This window comes from Mycteria americana, chromosome 6 (assembly GCF_035582795.1).
Source record: "Mycteria americana isolate JAX WOST 10 ecotype Jacksonville Zoo and Gardens chromosome 6, USCA_MyAme_1.0, whole genome shotgun sequence".
Classification (NCBI taxonomy): domain Eukaryota; kingdom Metazoa; phylum Chordata; class Aves; order Ciconiiformes; family Ciconiidae; genus Mycteria; species Mycteria americana.
This window is the reverse complement of record NC_134370.1, coordinates 30,834,887-30,855,432: the sequence shown is the minus strand read 5'-3', so window position 1 is coordinate 30,855,432 and position 20,546 is coordinate 30,834,887. Positions and strand designations below refer to the sequence as shown.

At 37.6% G+C, this 20,546-nt stretch overlaps 1 protein-coding gene across 7 annotated transcripts in view; it reads right to left on the bottom strand.

The window, feature by feature from the left end:
• The window catches only part of NRG3 (neuregulin 3), a 424,661-nt gene that overhangs the window by 20,266 nt on the left and 383,849 nt on the right, over window positions 1-20,546 (bottom strand). For all 7 annotated transcript variants that reach the window (XR_012776172.1, XM_075505214.1, XM_075505209.1 and 4 more), the window contains 2 exons: window positions 11,712-11,814; window positions 6,403-6,529 (listed from right to left, as the gene is read on the bottom strand). Coding sequence is in view for 6 of the 7 variants with exons in the window: in XM_075505214.1 (XP_075361329.1) it covers window positions 6,403-6,529; window positions 11,712-11,814 (230 nt within the window). In the remaining variant the exon portion in view is untranslated. The remainder of the gene's footprint in view (window positions 1-6,402; window positions 6,530-11,711; window positions 11,815-20,546) is intronic.

Genomic DNA, 20,546 nt, shown 5'->3' with positions numbered 1-20,546 from the left:
CCTTTGGCTACACCCATGATTAAGGTGGATGTGGGCTGGAGCGATGGTATACAGGGTCTTTCCTCATCAGAACTGAGGAAAACCAGGACCCCCAGAAGCTGCTCTGATGCTGACTAGAAACTATACTGAAGGTCCAACACCAAGCACCACCCAGGCACAGCCTGCAAGGGATATTTTTTCCCCCTAACCAAACATTTCTTTTATGCCATTTTCAGATACACCACTTACCAATTACCATAACAGCCATAACATTAATTACAATGAAAACGTGAATCACAATTTAAATTGAGGGTGTGAATATACAGAGAATTTGAACTTATTTGGATGTGTCACTTTATTCATACATTTGAATAGGTTTAAACACAGTTGGGTTTATTCTCCTTTAGCTTAACCATAAGTGCCACATCCCTTCTCTGAGATCATCTCTGGAGAAAAATATCTTCAGATTTCTGTGAGGAGTTCACAGCAGTACCAGCTGGTGCCCCCAGCAGTATGGTATAGGATTACTCCCCATCCGTATCCCAGCAGAGCCCATCCCGCTGCTTCCACAGCCCAGTTCTCACGTGGGCTGAGCTCTGCGGAGCCCTCCGACTGTTGTGAGCTGCTGAATACTCAGCCATGAAGGAGAATACGCTGTGAAACACTTCCAAAGGACTGTTCCAGTAGGTTGAAAGCCTCGCTGAACGCTTATCTGTATTATTTGTTTTCTTTATGGTTTTATTGTCTTCTTGCTTAATTATTTGTGCTTGTTTGAGCAATTACTGAGAAATGCTGATGCATATGGCTAAATAAATTAAAGAATAATGATAGCATTTAAAAATAAACCATTTTGCAAATTTTCAATTTTTCATGGTTTCATGGAGAAAATCATCTGTTATGTACAATTACTCAACTCTTTGACAATAAAATTCCAGCCCCCGCTAGTTAATGCTCAGCAAATCTGCAATGGCAGCCTGGGCCAGGAGACAAGAAATCAGCCTCGGCCACTGACCTACTGTACGCCTGTGAGCACATAATTCCCCTGCTCCATGCCTTGTATCCTTTATTCTATCCTGTTCATGTAGGATCCATGGATAACAAATGCCGCTCAAGTACTACAGAATAGCTTGACACTGTTGTCCTAGTGTTACGCAAAACGAAACACCCATCCCTCCCCTGGCTTTTCTTAGCTCTTCCTCCTCAATGATTTTCCCAAAATAGTAATAATAAGAAGTCCAGAAAAGCATATGGCGTTGGAAGAGAGGATGTGGGGATCCCATTGCAGAAAGGACTGAGAAGGCAGAGGGGTCAGCTTTAAATTGCATTCAGAGAGGGTGCTTCCAGCAGGTAAAGAACCAGTGATTTTTCTGGATAGGCTGACCTTGCACAAAAGTCCATCAGGTGATACATTTAACGTCCTTACAGCTGTTCCCATATGCTCTACATGTTTTGTTGCTCTAGACAGAGACCAGTAAATTCAAGTTTATCTATTCTGGCAGTTCTTCCTAAGTAGTCATGTGATATAGAAATGGGAAATTTGCTCTTGATCTTAGCTAATAAATCACATCGTAACTCAGGCAACACCACACAGTAATCTTTTAAAAGATTTAAGTGTATCTGTTGCTCAACATATATTAATTGCATTTCTATCACAGTGACTAAAAAGAATTTATTTCCTACTACTATCAACAAAAGGCAACAAGACACAAAAGAGCATTTTTTCCCTTCATTATAAGAATATCAGAAACCTGGAGCTAGTGATTACAAGCTATTAGAAACAAGTGTAGTGAAAAGTGAAACCACACACTACGGCATGAAAAGCATATTAACCACCTCAGAGGGAAAGTGATGGGGAATTAATAGATCCACTTAGTACTATGTGGGAAGGTATTAAAATCCACAAGGGTGAAAAAGGCCACTTTAAATAACCATGACAGCTCTCAGAATCACTAAAGGAATGGCAAGGCTTCAGCTGCTTTTTTTTGTTGTTGTTGTTCCATGACATATTTGTCAAGTTATGAGAATTTAAAGAAACCCTGTAGTCAAGGTGGAAAAAGGAGCTAGTAATCAGGAGCAAGATTAAGACTCATGAAGACTGGTGAACTACAGAAAAACAGAAGGAGGGCCACACCACCTCCTCTCGCCCCTTGCTCCGTGTATGAAGGGGCACAGAGCACTCGTGTTTCTAAGAGGGGCAGCTGAGAATGCCAGTTTACGTCCTTATGCCTACGAGGACATCGAACCGTTTGCTGCAGTCTTGTGGAGCACATTCATTAAATATCTCTTGAAGACAACATAATCTCTTTGGGAAGGGATAGGTAATACTAGGAAGTCCTAAGTTTCATGCATTAGGTGAAATAAATCTGAATCTCCTGTGTATCTCAAAGATCCTGCATTAAAAACTGGCACATCTATCCCTTCCTTACTGAAGAATTATAGCAAGATTACCAGTGCATTAGTATCCAAAACCAAGATGCTAGAAAAGCTAGCAAGAAATTAAGTGTGTTGCTGCCAGAATATTTGGGAAAAGCAGTGGACTTGAAGGTGATTCAGGAGAAATACTAGAAGCTGTCTTCAGACAGTTATTTATGAATCCTGCTTACAGTATACAGTATTTTTCATCTAATTTGTATCCCTAACAAAATAACAGAATCGATACCAAGAGAAATAGACTTCGGCACAGGCAAACACAATTACCAGCTATGAGTAGCTAGAGTTCAGAGAAAATACATCTGTCCCAACAAAATCTAACCCTTTTTTTTACTTTACAGAATCACAACTGAGCGGAGGAAGGAAGTGGAGGAGTGAAGGAATGCATTTGAGTCTGGGAAGGAAAAGCATATGATACTTCAAAATATTGTCAATGCAAACAAAAAGCTTTATTCCCTGCAATATAGCAAATGACAGGGAGGCATCCATGTTTTAACTTAAATGCCTCACTCTCCCTGTGTTCTTCCTCAGCCTCGGGGCTTGCCAAGGGAGGTGCTGGGATGTGGCCACTCTTCCTCGCTTGTGTTTACCCTGCTGATCAGAGAGGGCAAAAACCCCAAAGAGAATAACTTCTTAAATGAAGGGAGTCCTAAAAAGCCTAAGTTTTTTCAGTTGGCCAGCTCCACTCTTTTCTAAATATCCTAGTGCTTAGCTTGAATATCCACATCTGAAAGAGCATTTCTGCCATATGGATGTTTAATGAACTTGGGAATGTCCCAAGTGTTGGGAATGTCCAACACTTCAAATCCATTTCTTAAACACTGCCTTTTAAAATAAGGATTGCTGCAAGGCAACCTGTAGTCTAGGATGCAGCAGGAGAATTCTGATACAAATGGAGAGTGTTTTACAAGCAAACATTCAGAGTTTTTAACCTTGTATATGGTTCTCATAATCGCACTACTGTAAAGAAGCTTTAATTGGCAGAGAGGTGGGATATCATGGGGACTGAGGTCTGAAGTCCTTTTCTTTTCCTTCTGCAGTAATGCAAACAGCTGCAAGTATAATGAGTTAGGCTAGAATAAAATGCAAATTTGTAATTCATTTTAATACTTGGTTCAAAAAGGGAATGTGTATGTTTTTCCGTTAACAGTAATTTTGATAAATTCACATGGTTCCTCTCATTTAAAACAAGATTCAAAATCAGCTTTGGAAATAAGTAACAAAAAATAATTCTTGTCCTAAAGTCCAGCCAAGGGTAAAAAGGGAAAAAAGGAATGATGAGGAGAAAAAGTACTTCATTGAGATTGGTCAAACTCTTTACATGCACAAACCACTTGAAACACTATCTGCTGTACCCTGGGTCCTGGGAAATAAGTAAAACCTCTTTCTAGAGCAACACAGCATTTGGAAAGATCCATGCATCCTTTACTAAACGCAGCAACCTCTGAGTCAGAATGTGATGGCTCTTTCAGAATAGACATTATTAGAATAGTCATCAGGAATAAGGAAGCTTATGCAACTATTCTCAAGTCTACACTAATGTGTTCTTCTCTAGAGAAGAAGAAAAAGCAGGGTGAAAAACCTGAAAGCATCACCAGGACCATTCCAAATAGGCAGGAGAAAAATATGGGAGAATCTTTTAGGGAAAGAGAGAAAGGTGACATACAAGCAAGACAGTTTTCCCATGTAAGAGGAGCACTTGGAGTGGGAAAAGAAACGGCTTCCAGGATTGCATAAACCAAAATGCCAGACTGGAGGACTGCTCTCCAGAAAATAACCACCTTAATTTATTTAAGTTTCTTTATTGGCTCCTGGAAATGAAGAGAACTAAGATTTCTCCCCAAACCCACGTGATGGGAGCTGCAGATGGGAATCGCAGAGAGATCACATCCAGGCAGTGAGGGCAGAAAGGCGGCAGGGCAGCCGCAGCGGTGAGCAGCGGGAGCGCTCTCCTCCCTGCGCCACTGCTCATCCCTTTCCCACCCAGCAGATACGCCCAGGGCAGATCTCTGCTCTCTCATGGGGAGCCACTCGGCCATTCCTACGAAATACCATTTCAAAGTTCTTTGCTGCTGCCTTGCCATACTCCCTGCCCCTTTTTTCCCCCCTCCAATCTGCCAGGTTTTGTAAATATTTCATGAATTGCCTACATGCATTTGTGCACTAAAATCTTGCTAACAATAGAAGCCGTTATTGCCCTGCGCTGTTACGCTACATCCTGCACAAGGTCATTCTGGTTTTCTTCCTTAGTATCTTTGCTCCCAAAGGGAAAATGCATTAATGGCAAGGAGAAAACAGCTGCCTGCAAGCAGCCACAAGAACTAGAAAACGGTGTGTTAATTACCAGCACTGGTAACGCCAGTCTGAACAGCATTAAAAGCTGAAAAGCAAATTTGAATTAAAATAATAAATAATAATAATGGTTTTCAATCTCTAATACCTGGAATCTACAAACTGTTACCTCGGCCATTATGGCTATTGTTATGACAAAAGAAAAAGACTTAAATAAAGCTTGTTGATGTGTTTCTCAGCTGTTCAGAAGACATCAAATAGTTCATCGTGATGATGGGTTGACAAAATATTGCACTGAATTACAGTGAGAAAAGGCAAAGAACATATTCTTAGTGCTAACCAAGACCCACTTTATATGTTAGAACGAAAGGATCACAAAAGCTCTTTACAACTTTGCCTTTTGTTGCCATCATTACAACCCAACAACACTCCCAACAGCTTTTTCTAGGGGCTAGAAGTAATATGTGACTGAATGAACTGAAAGTGAAACAAAGAATTGCACAAGGTTCCCTAAGCTGTGATCATGTCAATGTAGCGGAGGTATCTTCCTTCTTGAAATAGCGTATTTTTCCTGAACCACAAAGTATATGATGAGCACGACGGTGCTCAGATAAAACAAAACTGTTAGTGAACACAAGCAATGCTCTGACAACTCCTCTGTCATAGCATGGAGGCTCTGCTTACTCTGAATTGGTTAAAAGGGCTTATACTTATTTCTACATTAATTGGATGTAAACCAGGAGTCGAGACATCTGTGGCTAAGTGGGTATGAGTGCTCACTTTTGCTGAACTCCCACTATTTGGATGGAACAGCAAATAAGGTATTCAGCCCTTTAAGCAAAACTAAGATACTCTTTTTCAAAAAGAGTTAAGCATTTAAAAATACTTCAATATATCTTTTATGATTTCCTACTATATTGCTACCAGCATCCTTCTCAGTTTTTCCAAAGACTTTGTTCAAAATAAGACAGCACTAAATGTGTATGACTGGGGGAAGAGAATGACATGCATTGGAAAATACCTTGTATCCAGGGCTAAATAAATCCGTCGCCTTGAAGTTCCTTATTTCAAATACGCTTTAAGTATTTCATGATTGTGGGATTGTATTAACTTACATATAGCTATATACAGAAAATGACTAAATAAATTTCAAATTTAGTTTGAACAAACTGATCTCTTTCTGGTATCAAAAATCCCTTTAACACAAGACCCAGGAAAATGAGACCATCTGCACAGTCTTCCCTTGGGCACTAGTTGACATGTGCAAATTTAGTTCTAGATTTTGAATTTACTCTGAATTAACTGTGACAAATCTCTACATTTTTTCATGCAGGTTCATTAACTATTGGAATACTTGAAATCACTTAAGATCAAGGACCCCCACTCCACCTATAAACCATACATATGAGATAAGGTATTGCTGGAAACTGTAATAGTAATTTCCACTGCTGGATGCAGAGCTAGGGGGCTCAGCCAGGTCTATTACATGAACAAAATGTACCACAATCCATTGAAATAACTTTAGAACAAAATCCCTGCTTGGTGTTTTCCATTAACAGGCCTGACAGAAAACATTTTATGAAAGAGGTGAGAATTCTTGTTCCCATTGCTCAGATGCTAATAGCAACATGGCGATGTGCTGCCATCAGCAGCAAGAACTCAGCCAGGCTATTAAGTGTTGTAGCTGGCAAGATTACTTACATTTTGCAGCTGGACTCGGCTTTGTGCCATACACTCTGACTTTGCCATCATGCTGGAAGCATTTAGGCTGTAGGTTTTCCTATTCTGCGTTTCTTTCAGCTGTTCATGAATTTGCTTTTTTTGTTTCCTGCAGAGAGAAATAAAATTCATGTAAGAAAGAGCGAGTCTGATCTTCTACTATAGCCATGATATTTTTATAGCCTTTGTTCAAAACTTCACCGTATTAGATTAGCCAGCTGAGCTAATTCACTAGTGTCTAATATTTCAATGCAGTGGTCATTTTCTGGTGAGGCTTAAGAAAGGGAAAAAAGAGCTCTTCTGTTTAAAATATCTCCTATTCTCAGATTACTATAATAGCATGCTAGTTGTTTTAGTGCAGAATTTTGTAAGATCATCTATTACATATTTAACAATAGCTTGCAAGTAGGCCTGAATATTAAAAAAGCATTTTGCTCTGATTTGGAACAAAGATTTTGGCAAATACAGCACACACAAGCCCCTGTTGGCTATAAAAAGTATCAAAGAATCAAAGATTTCTGCTAGTAGCTGGTTGGACTTGACCTCTAACCCAATATCTCGTATAGACCAGCTTTTGCTTACATGCTTAAACCTGGAAGAAAACATCAGTACGGTATCTGAGGCTGTGCTTTTGACATATTATACTACGATCCACTATGTCAGAGCTAGGAATACCACTAGATGAATCCCTTGCAATATTCAGGAGATAACTACACTATTAATAAAGGCTTTCTGCTTCTGCCACACTATATTGGCAAACTGAGTTTTAAAGTTCTGTACATGATTGAGGATATGAGGCAGCAAACTTTATTTTAAATATTTCTTTTATCTTCTGCAAACACATGTGTCAGCTGGGCAAAAACTGTTAGCAAAATATATTTAAGGTCTTTTATCAGTCTCCATTCTTTTGATAAGCTACATTGTCTGAGACTATTAGTTTTAAATGATCACAAGAAATAACTCCACAATACTATTTTAATCCTTTCTCTCCTTCCTTCTCCCTTTTTCTCCCCAGCAGATGCATCTCCAGCAGCAAACCTACAAAGGCCCTGGAAACCAGCCAGCAAGGTCAAGGACTCATCATCATCAGCAGCACTTCGTTATGCCACCAGCAGCTTTTGGACAGCAATTGGTGTGGAGCCAAATTTCAGAAGGAGGTGGTTTCAGGGAAGTGTCAATAAGAAATAAAGGAAGTATAGTCTTTCTATTCCGAAATTTGAAATTTTAACAAAGAAGCTTCAGCAACATTTTGAAAAATTTCTGGTGATTTTGCTGCTGAAAGCCTTGTGACATCATCAAATTTGACAGCATCTTACTTGACTCAGGCCAATGAATTTGACACCGGATCAAGTATAAAAGTCACTTTAACTTCTTTCAATGCAGTCTGTGTCTAGTACAGGAAAGTGTAAGGAACCAGAGGAAAATGACTTACTTAAGTGGTCAAGGGGGGAAACTGTGAGAAAGGAAAAGTTCCCTCAATATGAAAGAAAGCAGTGAGAAGTATCACAGTTCAGATATTCAATTTTAATATATAGTTTTTAATATATTAAAATAAATATGTGGGATTTCCTCTGTCTTTGAGTCCCTTAGTTCTGATTCAGCACTGCACAATTTAAGCATTTGTTTAAACTGAACAAGCTGTAAGCACCTGCTTAGAAGTAGGTTATTTGTTATAGCATGTTTCCTGAATACAGGTCATAAACTATAATAAATCTCGGACTCTACAGGTATCTCTTATGCTTTCTATTTACATCCTATTTTGAAACAGCATGGTAAATGAAAAAGAATGAATTTACATTGTAAGCATGTTACAAATATGAGTGGCATGTTCTGAGTATAGCTAGGAGCTCATAATTAGTAAGATTTATGAATATGGGTGGGTGAGGAAATAATTTCTCAAGCACAAAAACTTATTAAACTTTTAAAATTCTTCCTTAGCCAAAACAACTTGTAAAGTTAATATCAGAATAATCTGAATAGATACATAATCCTAAGGATTATCGTGTCAAATTAAATTAGTCAGTTGATTCTGAAAAATCTCTTTTAAAAACATTTTTTGATATCTACTCATTTTTAAAACCAATGAAATTGAATAATTTAATTTGTAAAATGTCAAAATGAACTCCTCAGCTTCTCATAAAATTCCAGGGGAAATTCATACAAGCAACTCTGGAGTTTGTAGGAATAATTATTTTCTGACCAGCTAAATTATATACACTGAGGAAATAAGCATATATATCCGTATGTCCTACTGGAAAGCCAGCCACTTGCATGTTGGTCTCCATAACGGTTATGGAACATCCAGTCTTTTTTGATGACTGTTTTTGAGTGGAGACTTCATATGAAGGCTAAACAATGACAGCGAAACATAATCACAGCATCAGACTTTGGGAATCTCTCCTATACGTACAATGTTCTTAGAATTTAATCAGGAAAATAACAAAACAAATTACAAATTTTTTGAACTCTAATTTGGATTTATTTAGAAAACCTGGGTTTAGAGTTGTTTCTAAATCTATAAACATGTGTAAGTAAACTGGAATATTCAGCTTCACTGCTGCAATCTTTAACATTACAATTGAGATTCCCAAAGGTAATTTACTGAGAGAAACAATCTAATAATTAATTTCCTTTTATGAGCATGTAACCTAACATTAATATTAGGTTTATGCATATTCATTTTACCAAACTACAGGATGCAGAGTTATAAAACTAGAAACTATTAATAATTCAAAGTTGCTCACCGATTAATATATTTATTTTATAGTTTTTGTTTTCAAAACAAACGGGCCTTATGTGTTCTATTTTAGAGATCTTCGGTAATAAAGTGTTGTTACTTCAGCAAGAAATGTAGTCACCAGTCATCTATAAAAGTCTAAGCCATAAAGAGCAGCCCATTACTGTACTCTCCCTCTGTTGCTAACACTTACAGCACTGTCTTGATTACTCTAAAAGGAATAATTGGAAGGGCATAGTGTTTAATTATAGTTCTAAAGTTCCTCAGATTGAATTTATTTTAAAGCAGGACTTTTAATTTAATGGTGCATAGGGAAGTCCATATTTCTAGCAGTAGTTATTATACAGTTGTCAGACTAAGAAAGTCAGGGTCAGTGTCTTCATGGAAACTTTTTTCTTAAAGCGTGCACCATTCAGAGTTTCTGTAGCTGTTAGCAATATTTTAAATTTTTGATACATCAAATTAAACCCAAGGATTATCCCTCATGCAGGAGGAATACTTTAATAACTCTTAAGCATGATCAAGATACATCTGCCTGATGAAGCAGCTCCTGAAAATCTGTTGACTAAAAGCTAACATATGATAAGGGTTGAGGCATTTTAAATTTGTTGGTTTTTACACCCTTAAGACACTGGCCAATGTCACAGTTACGATAGTTTTATGTGGCCTCTATGCAACCCAGTCTAGACACACTTATTTAGTTGTTGGACAGTTTGCCAGATGGAGCCACAGCCTGGGAGTTAGGGATTGATTAGTATCTTACCATTACTGTGTTTCATATATTCGGTAAGATCTTCTGACTGAACTGGAGGTGCTCATTTTCTCATTGCTCTTCAAACTCCAGCTCCCAGAATCTGGCATAACCACACTTCAACTCTTCCCAGTAACTCTTAACTATCATATTTATAATGCAGATAAAAAACCAAACCCAACACCCCCACGTCCTGCTGAGATATGAAGCACTATTGTCTTGTGAGTTCATCTTTGAAGCATTATTTCTACTCATTATTTTTAGACATAGCTCTCCCCACAACCTCATCAAAGTCATGGTATTTGGAAGGCTGTTCCAACCCAGCTCTCCACCACTCCCTACAACAGTGCGAAACCAAGAGGGGCACAGCTGAATAACAGGGACATTGTATTCACACTATGCTCAGCTATTGACTGCATGTTCTTCCAACTGACAATCCCATTCTGCCTTTTCTGAATCCCTCTTCACCAGCAAAACGCCCAAGCCTTTCCAGGAAGAACAGGAACACCTTATTCTCCCTGTCTTTCTTCTGCAGATCTAAAATGCATAATGACATTTCAAATGCAGTGGCAAAAATGGCTGTCCCTGCTCACCATCTATGCTACAGCCAAGGAGTTTGCAGAGAGGAACTGTCCTGCCACAGCATCCTCCCAGCTAGCATCACTGTCATACTCTAGGTCCAAAGAACAATTCAACAAAATCACTCAAGACATTAGAACAGGTAGGAGTGTTTAAATGAAACATGAATGAACTCAAATCCTCACTCAAATCGTGCACAAAGTACCCCTGAAGTTTGGGGGGACAAAAAAGAATACAAAAAAGATCTGGTGACTTTTCCAACTTCTTTTTTTTTTCCTGATAGAAATGTCAAAATATTTTATATTTTTTTTTAAATAAAAAGTAGTCCTCATCAGATTTCCTACCCATTAAAATGAATTCTAAAAAGGGGCATTCAGATAAGCATCCAGACTTTTAAATAGTGCAAAGCTCCACATTATTGATGCTCAGCCACCATGACTAACTTCATGCAGGTACTATTTATATTGATATGTGTTCTCTCATTAGCTCCAGCTGGAACAGGAATGAGGGATGACAACCATACAGAACATATTTATAGATACAGTGGCACTGACAAGCATGTCATGTAATTGCTATGAGGTTTTTGCAACTCAAATTACACACATAACAATAAATATTATAAAATAATGTTTAGTTGGGAAGATAAAGAATAGAGTGGAAAGTGAGTATTTCACTTGAAAATAGTTTAGTACAGATGATTCCACCATACTAGGATAGTTCAATGTGCTTGTGCATTACAAATACTCAGTTATGCAACTACATCGGCAGTTTACAGCTATTAGCTACAGGTTACAGATATCTGCAGAGAACTTGTCTCTTTCTGCATTTCTAACTTTACCTTTGTTCTCAGCATACAGAAACAAAAGGGACATTCAGGGATATGAAATGAATTGCAAAAAGTAGATGGAACGTTTAAACTTTTATTTTCAAAAGAGGAAAGTGATTATTGCACTGATAGTAAAAGACACGAAATTATTGTTGTCAAAAAAAGAACTGGAAAGGACACAATCTCTTCTTTCTTGATACCAGAAAATAGAAACAAGAACACATATTACTCCTATCTACTTTTTTTTTCTTTTTGACTTAGATAGTGTAGCCACGGGCAACTGTTCTAGCCTGTCCAGAAATAATGACAGCTTCAAAAGGAGGGGAGAAATTGAAGAATTGTAAAGCCGTAAAAAGGACAGAAGCTAAATAACAAACATGCTAGACGAAGGCTCTTACTTTGTTTTGAAGTAGAACGCTGCACAAAGCATGCCCACTACGACTATGCCAAAGACGATACAGGAAATAGACAGCACCTGGCGCTGGTACACTTCTTCGCTCTCTGTGAACAGCAAAATTGAGAATTATGAAAGCATCAGAAAACAATACTTGCGAAAAGTGGATTTCAGCACATCACGGTTTCATTAATGATGGACAGATACGAGAGATTTGGAGGTCTGGGTTGGCCAATTCCTCAACAGAATGGATGCTTCTCTGAACCTCTCATCTAGATAAGGTTCATAGAGTCGTTGCCTGCTAGGAAAGTTTTAGCAAATAGTTCCAATACACACAGAGAGACACATAATAATAAAAATCAGGATAGTTTAGTATTTTCTCTGCCCTACACGCTATTTTTCAGCTTTTTTAGAAAGCTTCTACTGTTAATAGGCTAAAGAGCCCTACAACCATGGAGTTTTTCTGGCTTAAGGCAAGACCTGTCAGAGCTCTCACAAGGTCCCACAAGATTCAGAGTTCTTTTTTAGCCACCCAAAAAATGTAAGGGTTTTTTTTTAATTGAATGGTGATTACAATGCGTTACTCCCCTGTCATTCCCTGTACTTGAAGCTTACATACAACATACCACAGTAAAAAATTAATTCAATCAACTTGATGGAACCCAATGACTACTATGCTACAATGTACCAGGTATTGCTTTCATGGGACTCTATTTTTTTAAAAGAAATTTCCTTAATAAATCTCATAATCTTCTAATTAATTTTAAAACAGGAACAGAATGAAAGTAAAAAAAAAGAAAAAAGCTAAGAAAACAAGAGAAAACACTCATTCATGACAGCAGACAGAAGCTGATAGGCAACTGGAGCTTCACACACTGAACTAATCAATGGCTCTTTAAGTACTGTATTTTATTTTTATTATTTCAACTACTTCTCTAGTCCAAAGTGCTAACATGCTAAACAGATTGTTATTTTTTAAGATCAGTTTCTCCAAACATGCAACATACAAACCAGTATTTTCATTCATATATTTTAGGTAGAAACCCAACATGTAGGATTATCAAAGCACAGTACAAGCACTGTACACTGACAAATCTACATTTCCTTTCTAGGTTGGAGATCTTCAGTGCAGACCCCCCCCCATCAATATGAATACCAGACACATATGTCAAGTAGGTGACAGTAACTCCAAGCTGCAGGTTCATAAGTCTCAGGCTCATGAGAGGAAAATACTGTATGACAACATCAAGGTGAATCTAGGTAAATATTGAAAAAAATCTACACCTAGCTGCAACTTCAGTCAAATACTGTCTGGTGTTATAATGACTGAAGACTATGTACAGTATCCTAATCAGTACTAATTATTAATTTCTCAAGAATGAATATCACAGTGCTGTTACTAAACATTTTGAATCTTAAGTACAGTCATTTGTCTCTTGTAAAAGTCCCAGTCCCTTTTCATAAGCTACTTCAAATAAAATTACAAGTACCAAATCTTTATTTCTTAATTACTTCTTTACTTGCTCACTCAAAGAACACCACAGTGATTCAGAAGGCATTTCTAAGATGCAAAATGTCCTCAGCTCCTGTTGACTTTTTTCTCTCATTTAATTTTGAAATTCTAAAAGCCGTACTTTTAAAATATTGTCTTAAAAATAAAAAGAAGCAAATATAGTAACCTACGCTTTTTACCTGTCTAAAATATATCTGGAAAGGTTGTAATTCAATAGGAAATCCTGATAACATTGCAGCGAAACTGATTCCAGTAGAGCTTTAGGCCCATTCCTCAGTGGCATATATAAAATTTGGATCTAGACAGTAAATCCTTATTGGCAATGAACTAAATGTTTGGGGGTTTAATTTCTTTTTTTGTTTTGTTTGTTTGTTTTTACTAGCCTGTGTAAACACAATTATCCACCTTCCATTTCCACTGCAGTACACAAAGGACTAATCTTAGAAATTTTGAATTCTTATGTTGAGGTGGATCACACTGCAAATAGTTAAAGAATTGTTCAGTTCAGCAATTGTTAATCTCTTCTGCCTGAATACCAATTTCAGCACCTACTGCCTAAGACCACAACTAAAACATACGTACTTATAAACTCTGATTTCACTCAAACATTGCATATAAGTAAAAAAATTATATTTATTAAAAGAAATTGATTTAAGTAATGTGTGCAAACAAGCTTAATTTTGCTTTTCTTTCAACCTAAGTCCTCATTAAATACTTTGGTTTTTTTTTTTCTTTTGTTATATTTTTGAGAAATGGTGAGTTTAACGCAGCTATGGTCTTTTGTCAGTCCTGAATAGCTATCACTGTCTTGTTAAAGATGCTTTAGAATATGTCTTACCAAGATAAAAGCACTTCAGAGACTGGACAACATTATCTTGCTCAAACAACTATGTGAAGATTTAAGTCTTTTGTGTAGTCAGATTAATCCCTGTCACTAGCTTTCAACACATGCTGATCAATGATTTCTTTCCTTTTTGTTTATTTTGCACAGTCCATATTTAAAGAACTACTTATTGATTAACTTTACTCCATTTCTTAGACACTTTTGTTCACTTTTTATATCCTTTAAATCTTTATTTATATATTGGACTCCACAATTTTTTGTTTCCAACACCTTAAAATATAATCAGTTAAGCATTTTTCCATTCTCTAATCTTCCACATTGCCTTTTTTTAAAAAAAAAACACCTTCTTACTGATAGAAATGTAATCATCCCCTCTGTGCAAACTTTGAAGGTCTCCTCACTGTTGCCGTGATTTAACCTCACTATTGCTCTAAACACGTATAGCACAGCTGAGATCCTCTCTAGCCAAGGTGTACTGAATAGGGCCTTTAAATAAGGCAGAAGGCTACAGCTGAGTACTGCAAAGCACTTTTGTTCTCACAGAACAGAAAGCTGTAGAAATTCAACGTGTAGAAAAGAGAAGAACTGAAAATTCCTTCTCCTTAGTTGAAGACGTGCATCAACTTGTGCATACACGTATTTACATACGGAAACAAACTTCCCAAGGTAATCTAAAGTGTGACTGAAATTATGGTAAGTCTCTCTTCACATGTTTTCATATATTCCTTGTGAAGTAAATCACGTTAATTACATTCTATTGAAATAAATACTCTAGGGAGAGGAGTCCTCACTTAATGAGCAGCCAAGAAAATATTTCAGCTAAAAACCAAAATACAAACTGCCATGGATATTCCTGGATAATCCAGTTGAGGAGTTAAGACTACAGAACACAAATTCCACCAAGCTTTCCAACTATACAAAATATGTAACCTATACCAACAGAAATACAACCACAGTCCACCGTGCTGAAAAATAACACAGTAAACTGTTTAGATGCAGACTATTGTGTTTAACAAAAATTACGGAAAGAAAGATCTTCCCCGAACATAAAGACAAGACAAACTGACATAGGACATGAAGCCTGTTGAAAGGCTGGGTTCCCACAGACAAGTCCCCACTCACTATGTGTGCTGTTACATGTCTAGCTCATTTTTATTTATACTATTGATTCTTTCTTATTTTCATTCCTGCTACAAAATTGTCTTTCTCCCTTCACCTGTGTCACGTCACCCCACTGAATGTAAACTTCTCATGCCTAAAGTGCTCCTTTTTCTAAGCCTATCTCACACATTTACTACCATTTTGAAACACAAAATGACTACTGGTGACCCACAGAAGCAAAGTTTTTTCCAGCACTCACATCACAGTCACATTTCATCTGTCTGTTACTAAAAAAAAGTACATGCCATATTCCAGGTACTAGGGTTTGGGGTTTTTTTTCTCTTGCTCTTGAAAATTTACTCTTAAAGGCTGTCATCTGTCTGCTTTATGCATGTGGAAAGGCCCACTGAAGCATACACTAAGTCTTTAGAGAATTAAAAAGTGTAGGGTAGACACATTTTTTTCATGATTGTTACTTCTAAATGATATGGTAGTTTTGTTGTGTAAATTAGCTGAAACTTGCCTCTTCTTTGTGACTTTATTATAAAAGGAAGAACACTGGTACAAGGTCCTTGAGAAACGACGGATGTTTCTAACCATATTACTGAGAAAAAATAATTTAGTTAATTAAAACAGATTATGTTGGGCTTTGTTAGCACCTAAATCCACAATATCATTACCAGCCATAATCACTGGATCCTCTAGTTCCATTGTGTATTTTCTGCATTCATTGAAATATCTTTGAAAGGGATTTCAAATATGAAGAACAGCATTGTGCATGTGGCCTAAGCAAAACGATAACAAAACAAAAACAGTAGCGTTCCCCCTTGTGGTGCTTATTTCAATGGCTCTTCAATAAAATCTCAGTACGGTCACAAGCATCACAGAGAATAATTATTGAATATTCAGACTGAGCCAACTGAGAAATTACGCCATTTACTATATGAATGCATTACTCAAGCTTTGCTCGATAAAGAAAAAAAATATGAATAAACGTGCAGATTAATTTTTCTGCTGTTTCTGCTGTTCTGAAAGCACCACAAACCCTAACAGCATTCAGCATTCCCTTATTTTCCTCACTCTCCTCCCCTAAATGGACCTGCTCTGCATTCTATAGCAAGTAACAACATGCTATAGAATAAATATGGAAAGCCCAGTATCTTGTCACTGGTATGTATGACAAACTATTGCTTTCCACGTGCTTTCTCTCATTGATAAATGCCTATGAAAACTTTATGAAAATAATTCTATGACTTATTTTTCACCAGAAAATTTAGAGATGTTCTTCACCTTTTTCTCAATCCCTGCCATTTAAGAGTTAACAGAGGAAGCATGGCCTAATGGATAGAACGTAAGAACAGCTCTTCCTCAATAAATTACAAGACAGCATGAAGGCAGGCTTTCTTTTTGTCCCCATGCAAAAACTAAGCCATGCAGGTGCAGCGAAGTGGGCACTGCCACCTCCGCTGTAACCTCACTGCCACACACTTTTTCCATTTCCGTTCATTCTCTGCCCGTGCATTTTCTGACACACGTCTTCACATGCCATATTGTATTGGAATGTCCTGCAGAGCCAGAACCTCACTACTGAGGTGAACCTCAATAGTATCATTTGCCACTTACACTCTTATTGGTGTCCTGCATCCTCAAAGTCCCATATATAACAGCAGAGGAGGACTACGTGGAAACCCCATACACAACGTCAAGATTTCCAATAAAATATGGATTGCCATAAGTTAAAAGGCAAGAGAGTAGTTAAAGCGTATTCCTCAATATACTTAGATTTATGTGTGACAAGTGCTGAACTATATAAGGCATTCTAAATTTAATTCATGAAGAGAATAAAAACAGCCTGCATGTTCCACAAAATCTGTGATTGCCTCAGCATCAGACTTCCAACTCTCCCAAGAGTTTTCTCTGTTCTTTCACTTGCAAAAACCTACTGTACAGATTCACTGCCATATGCTGTAGCTTGTGCTAAGGCAGAACAATTTAACAGTTGAAATGCTACAAGCCACAGTTCACAAATTTCTTCTTTGACCTTGGGTAAGTCAAGATCCTTGTTCTTTCTGTAACCATGAAGATAATATTGCCTCTTCCATTTCAGTGATTAACGTGATCAAATGTAATATAAACCTATTAACCTCTAAAGGAATGAAGTCTATGCAAAAACATAAAGTAGATACACCTGCCCCAGATAATTCCGTTCCAACATCTTTAAGAGCATATGCATTACTTCACATAAAATACCATGTTTTATTCTAATTCTCAGCTACCTTTATTGGACACTGAGTTTTCTCCCTTCAGCTTTTGCCTGTCTGGGTAGAATTTCCCTTTTAAAAGCGCTTCAAAACACTTGGGTTCACAAATTAAGAGCGGAAGTTTTTATCTGCTATTGTTTACAGAAAGGGCAGAGTCAAGGTTAATTTGCACAGATTCACATTTCAGACTGGAATCAGAGCAAGCTGACTTCTCCTGGCAAAAGTTCATAAAGCATTTCATAGTTTCGATAGTGATTTTCTCTTGGGAAGAACTGTTCAATGATTCCGATTGTAACGAAGATTAACAAAATACATTTTCTTGTACTTGTGGAACATCCACAGCAGAAGGATCTTAATGAGAGCAAAGTGAAATAGATGTAGCCCATTACATATTATAATTGCATGATATTATACGTTGTTTGACTATTGGTATTTAACACTAGTGAGATCATTTCCTGTGTGCACAGAATGCAGAAAAGGAAGGGATGAGTATTCAACCAGACTGACCTATTTGAGTACTTGATGCTACAATATTAATGCTGCATTAGCACTAGTTTTGCATGGAATATTAAAAATGAAGCAATGAATGAAGTATAATTTTATAGACTCATCATGAAAAGGGATGCAAAGGTATGTGCTCTAACGCTGAGCTCTCAACCAGCTTTTAGGTGGGTGAGTGAAAGGTGAAATCTCATTCAAAAATTAATGAACCAAAATCTCCTGAAAAGTTATTTTCATCAAACTCATCCTTAAAAAAACCCCAAAAACCAAAATAAAATGCGCCAAACAGTGGAGAGTTATTTGCAAAAGAAAAAAGAGAGGCTAGCCTTACACAAGAATGTCTAGTGTTGTCTATGGTTACAATAACTGAAGTGCAATAATCAATGGGTGAAGGTGCCAATATTCTTAGTAAGTGCTCTAGTTGTTATGAAGTGAAAATTTGGTAAGTACTTTTAAAAATCAAGATCACTATTCTGAAGGTAAATTAATTTTAACTTTGGTTTCCTAAGAAACAATCGTTTCCTTTTCTCTGCAGGGAGCTTGGGAATTTGTGTCAGCTATAACCAGAACTCAAATCTAACAAACTTTCAAAGCCTTAGTTAAGTACATTCAATGCAACATATTTATTAAATCTTAGGCTTGAAATAGCTCCATGGGCAGCTAAGGGATGAACGGTAGCTTTTTCCTTTTTAAGAAAAAGTCTGGTTAGGAGGTTTCGTGTATTGACAATTTATGAGTAAGACAATCCAATTCTATTACGAACTTTATCTACTTTCATTCTATTTCTAAGAAGGGTAAGGTCAGTCATCTATCAACACAATTCATAACTTAAGTCTCACAGCCTCTGTGTGCGTGCACTAATTTTGCTTTTTGAAAGATTCAGTTTTAGAATTTTATAGCAATTCTAAGTTTCTCTAAGACCTATTACTGCAAAAATACACCCAGTAAGCTAACCTGTACTACATTCTTATTATATACTAATAAGAGTAAAAATTACATATGAACCTTGTTTTTACCTTATTCATTTCTGATGCAACCTGAATATAAATATTTTAACTTGGGTTTACTAAGTATAAGAGAAAAACAAATATGAGGGCCATTCTTCCTCCCTCCCCCAACTTCACTTCCAGTCTGGATATACGGGGGAAAAAAGTTACCTGGTTAATAGAGGTTGACAGCTAAAAATCTATGGCACTATTTTAAACAATGAGCACACTGAAAAAAAGCTTACAATAGAAAGGGTAAAGCTGTCTAAAACTGCGATCCTCTGACAGTAATCTCCCTGCCTGACGGCTGCCTGCATTTTTGCTGATGTGTGAAAAGGATAAGCGGCTAAGGAGCTGCCCCCTAAGGAACAGCAGTCCCGAAGGAGAGAAACTTGATATCTGGTGGAGAGGAAAAGAACCCACTAAAAGACCTGAAACACTTCATTTCTATTTTATGTTAGACCACTGTTGAGGGCATTTCTACTAAAAATGCATCAGGTTGCTGAAGAAATAGTATCATGGTAATACGGTGTGAAATTCTGGGCAAACCAGCTATACCTAAATGAGATGAACTCTTGCCCTAATCTCACGTGAAAACTTGCAGCTTTGAGATACAAAGCTAAAGACTTACTGAATTTTGCCCTGGGCAGTAAGGATTGCGCATGGCCCTATATGCTGTGGTATTGCTGCAACTGAGTTGCAATTGAGAAAAGAAATGAACAGCTCTCCGCAGAAAAGGGCAGGGAAGCAGCAGGCATTTTCAAAGAAACGGTGTCCCTTTCCCCCCAAAAGACCGCGTCATGTCTGAAATGACAGGGATGGGACCGCACAGAGCACCTATTTTTTTGTCATCTCCTATTGCTCGGTGCAGAAGGGCACTGACCAACAATGATACTCCAGTCACCAAGCCAAACTCGTCCAATTTAGTTATAACTCAATGAGCCATCAGCAATTAGTTCCATAAGCAGTATACCAGTTACTGGTTTCTGGACACGGAAATGTCTGCCTTCATTACCACAAATGAAAACGAAAAAGAGATTGAGAATAGCAAGAGGAAGTAGACACTGCTGAATAGGAACGTCCAAATCTTAACAGCATGATGAGGCAGAAAAATTTGCCCCCTCATTCTTTGATGGCAAAAGAAACTCTGAGCCCGATATCCCCTCTTTGTACTCTTTTTCTTTGTGTGTATTCACATTGCACAAGAGAGAACCGCAGCGTCAATGCTGTGTGAGTGCTTTTCCTGGCACGACGGATAACATGACAGGCGGCACCGGGAATCCACCAGGGACGGGACAGCACCAGCAGCACAGCAGCCGTGACTCATGCAGCCAGCAGAAAATGAACAGCAATGGAGTCGTACCAAAGAAGCCAACTGTAAAAATACACTGAAAGAAAATCCCAGTGGGACAGCTGGCGGTTTTTAAAGCTTTGCGGTACTCTGCAAGTCTAGGTGGTGCAAAACCTCTTCATAGTACCATTGTTATGCTTGCTAGTACCTCAGTACTGAACTAATAGCTAAAACTAATAGCCACTGAACTAACAGCTAAAGCCACTTGTGTTTTAGTTACTAAAACCTCTTAGCCAATAGCTAAAACTTCATGATCTACCATCAAGTCTTAGTCTTTATGTC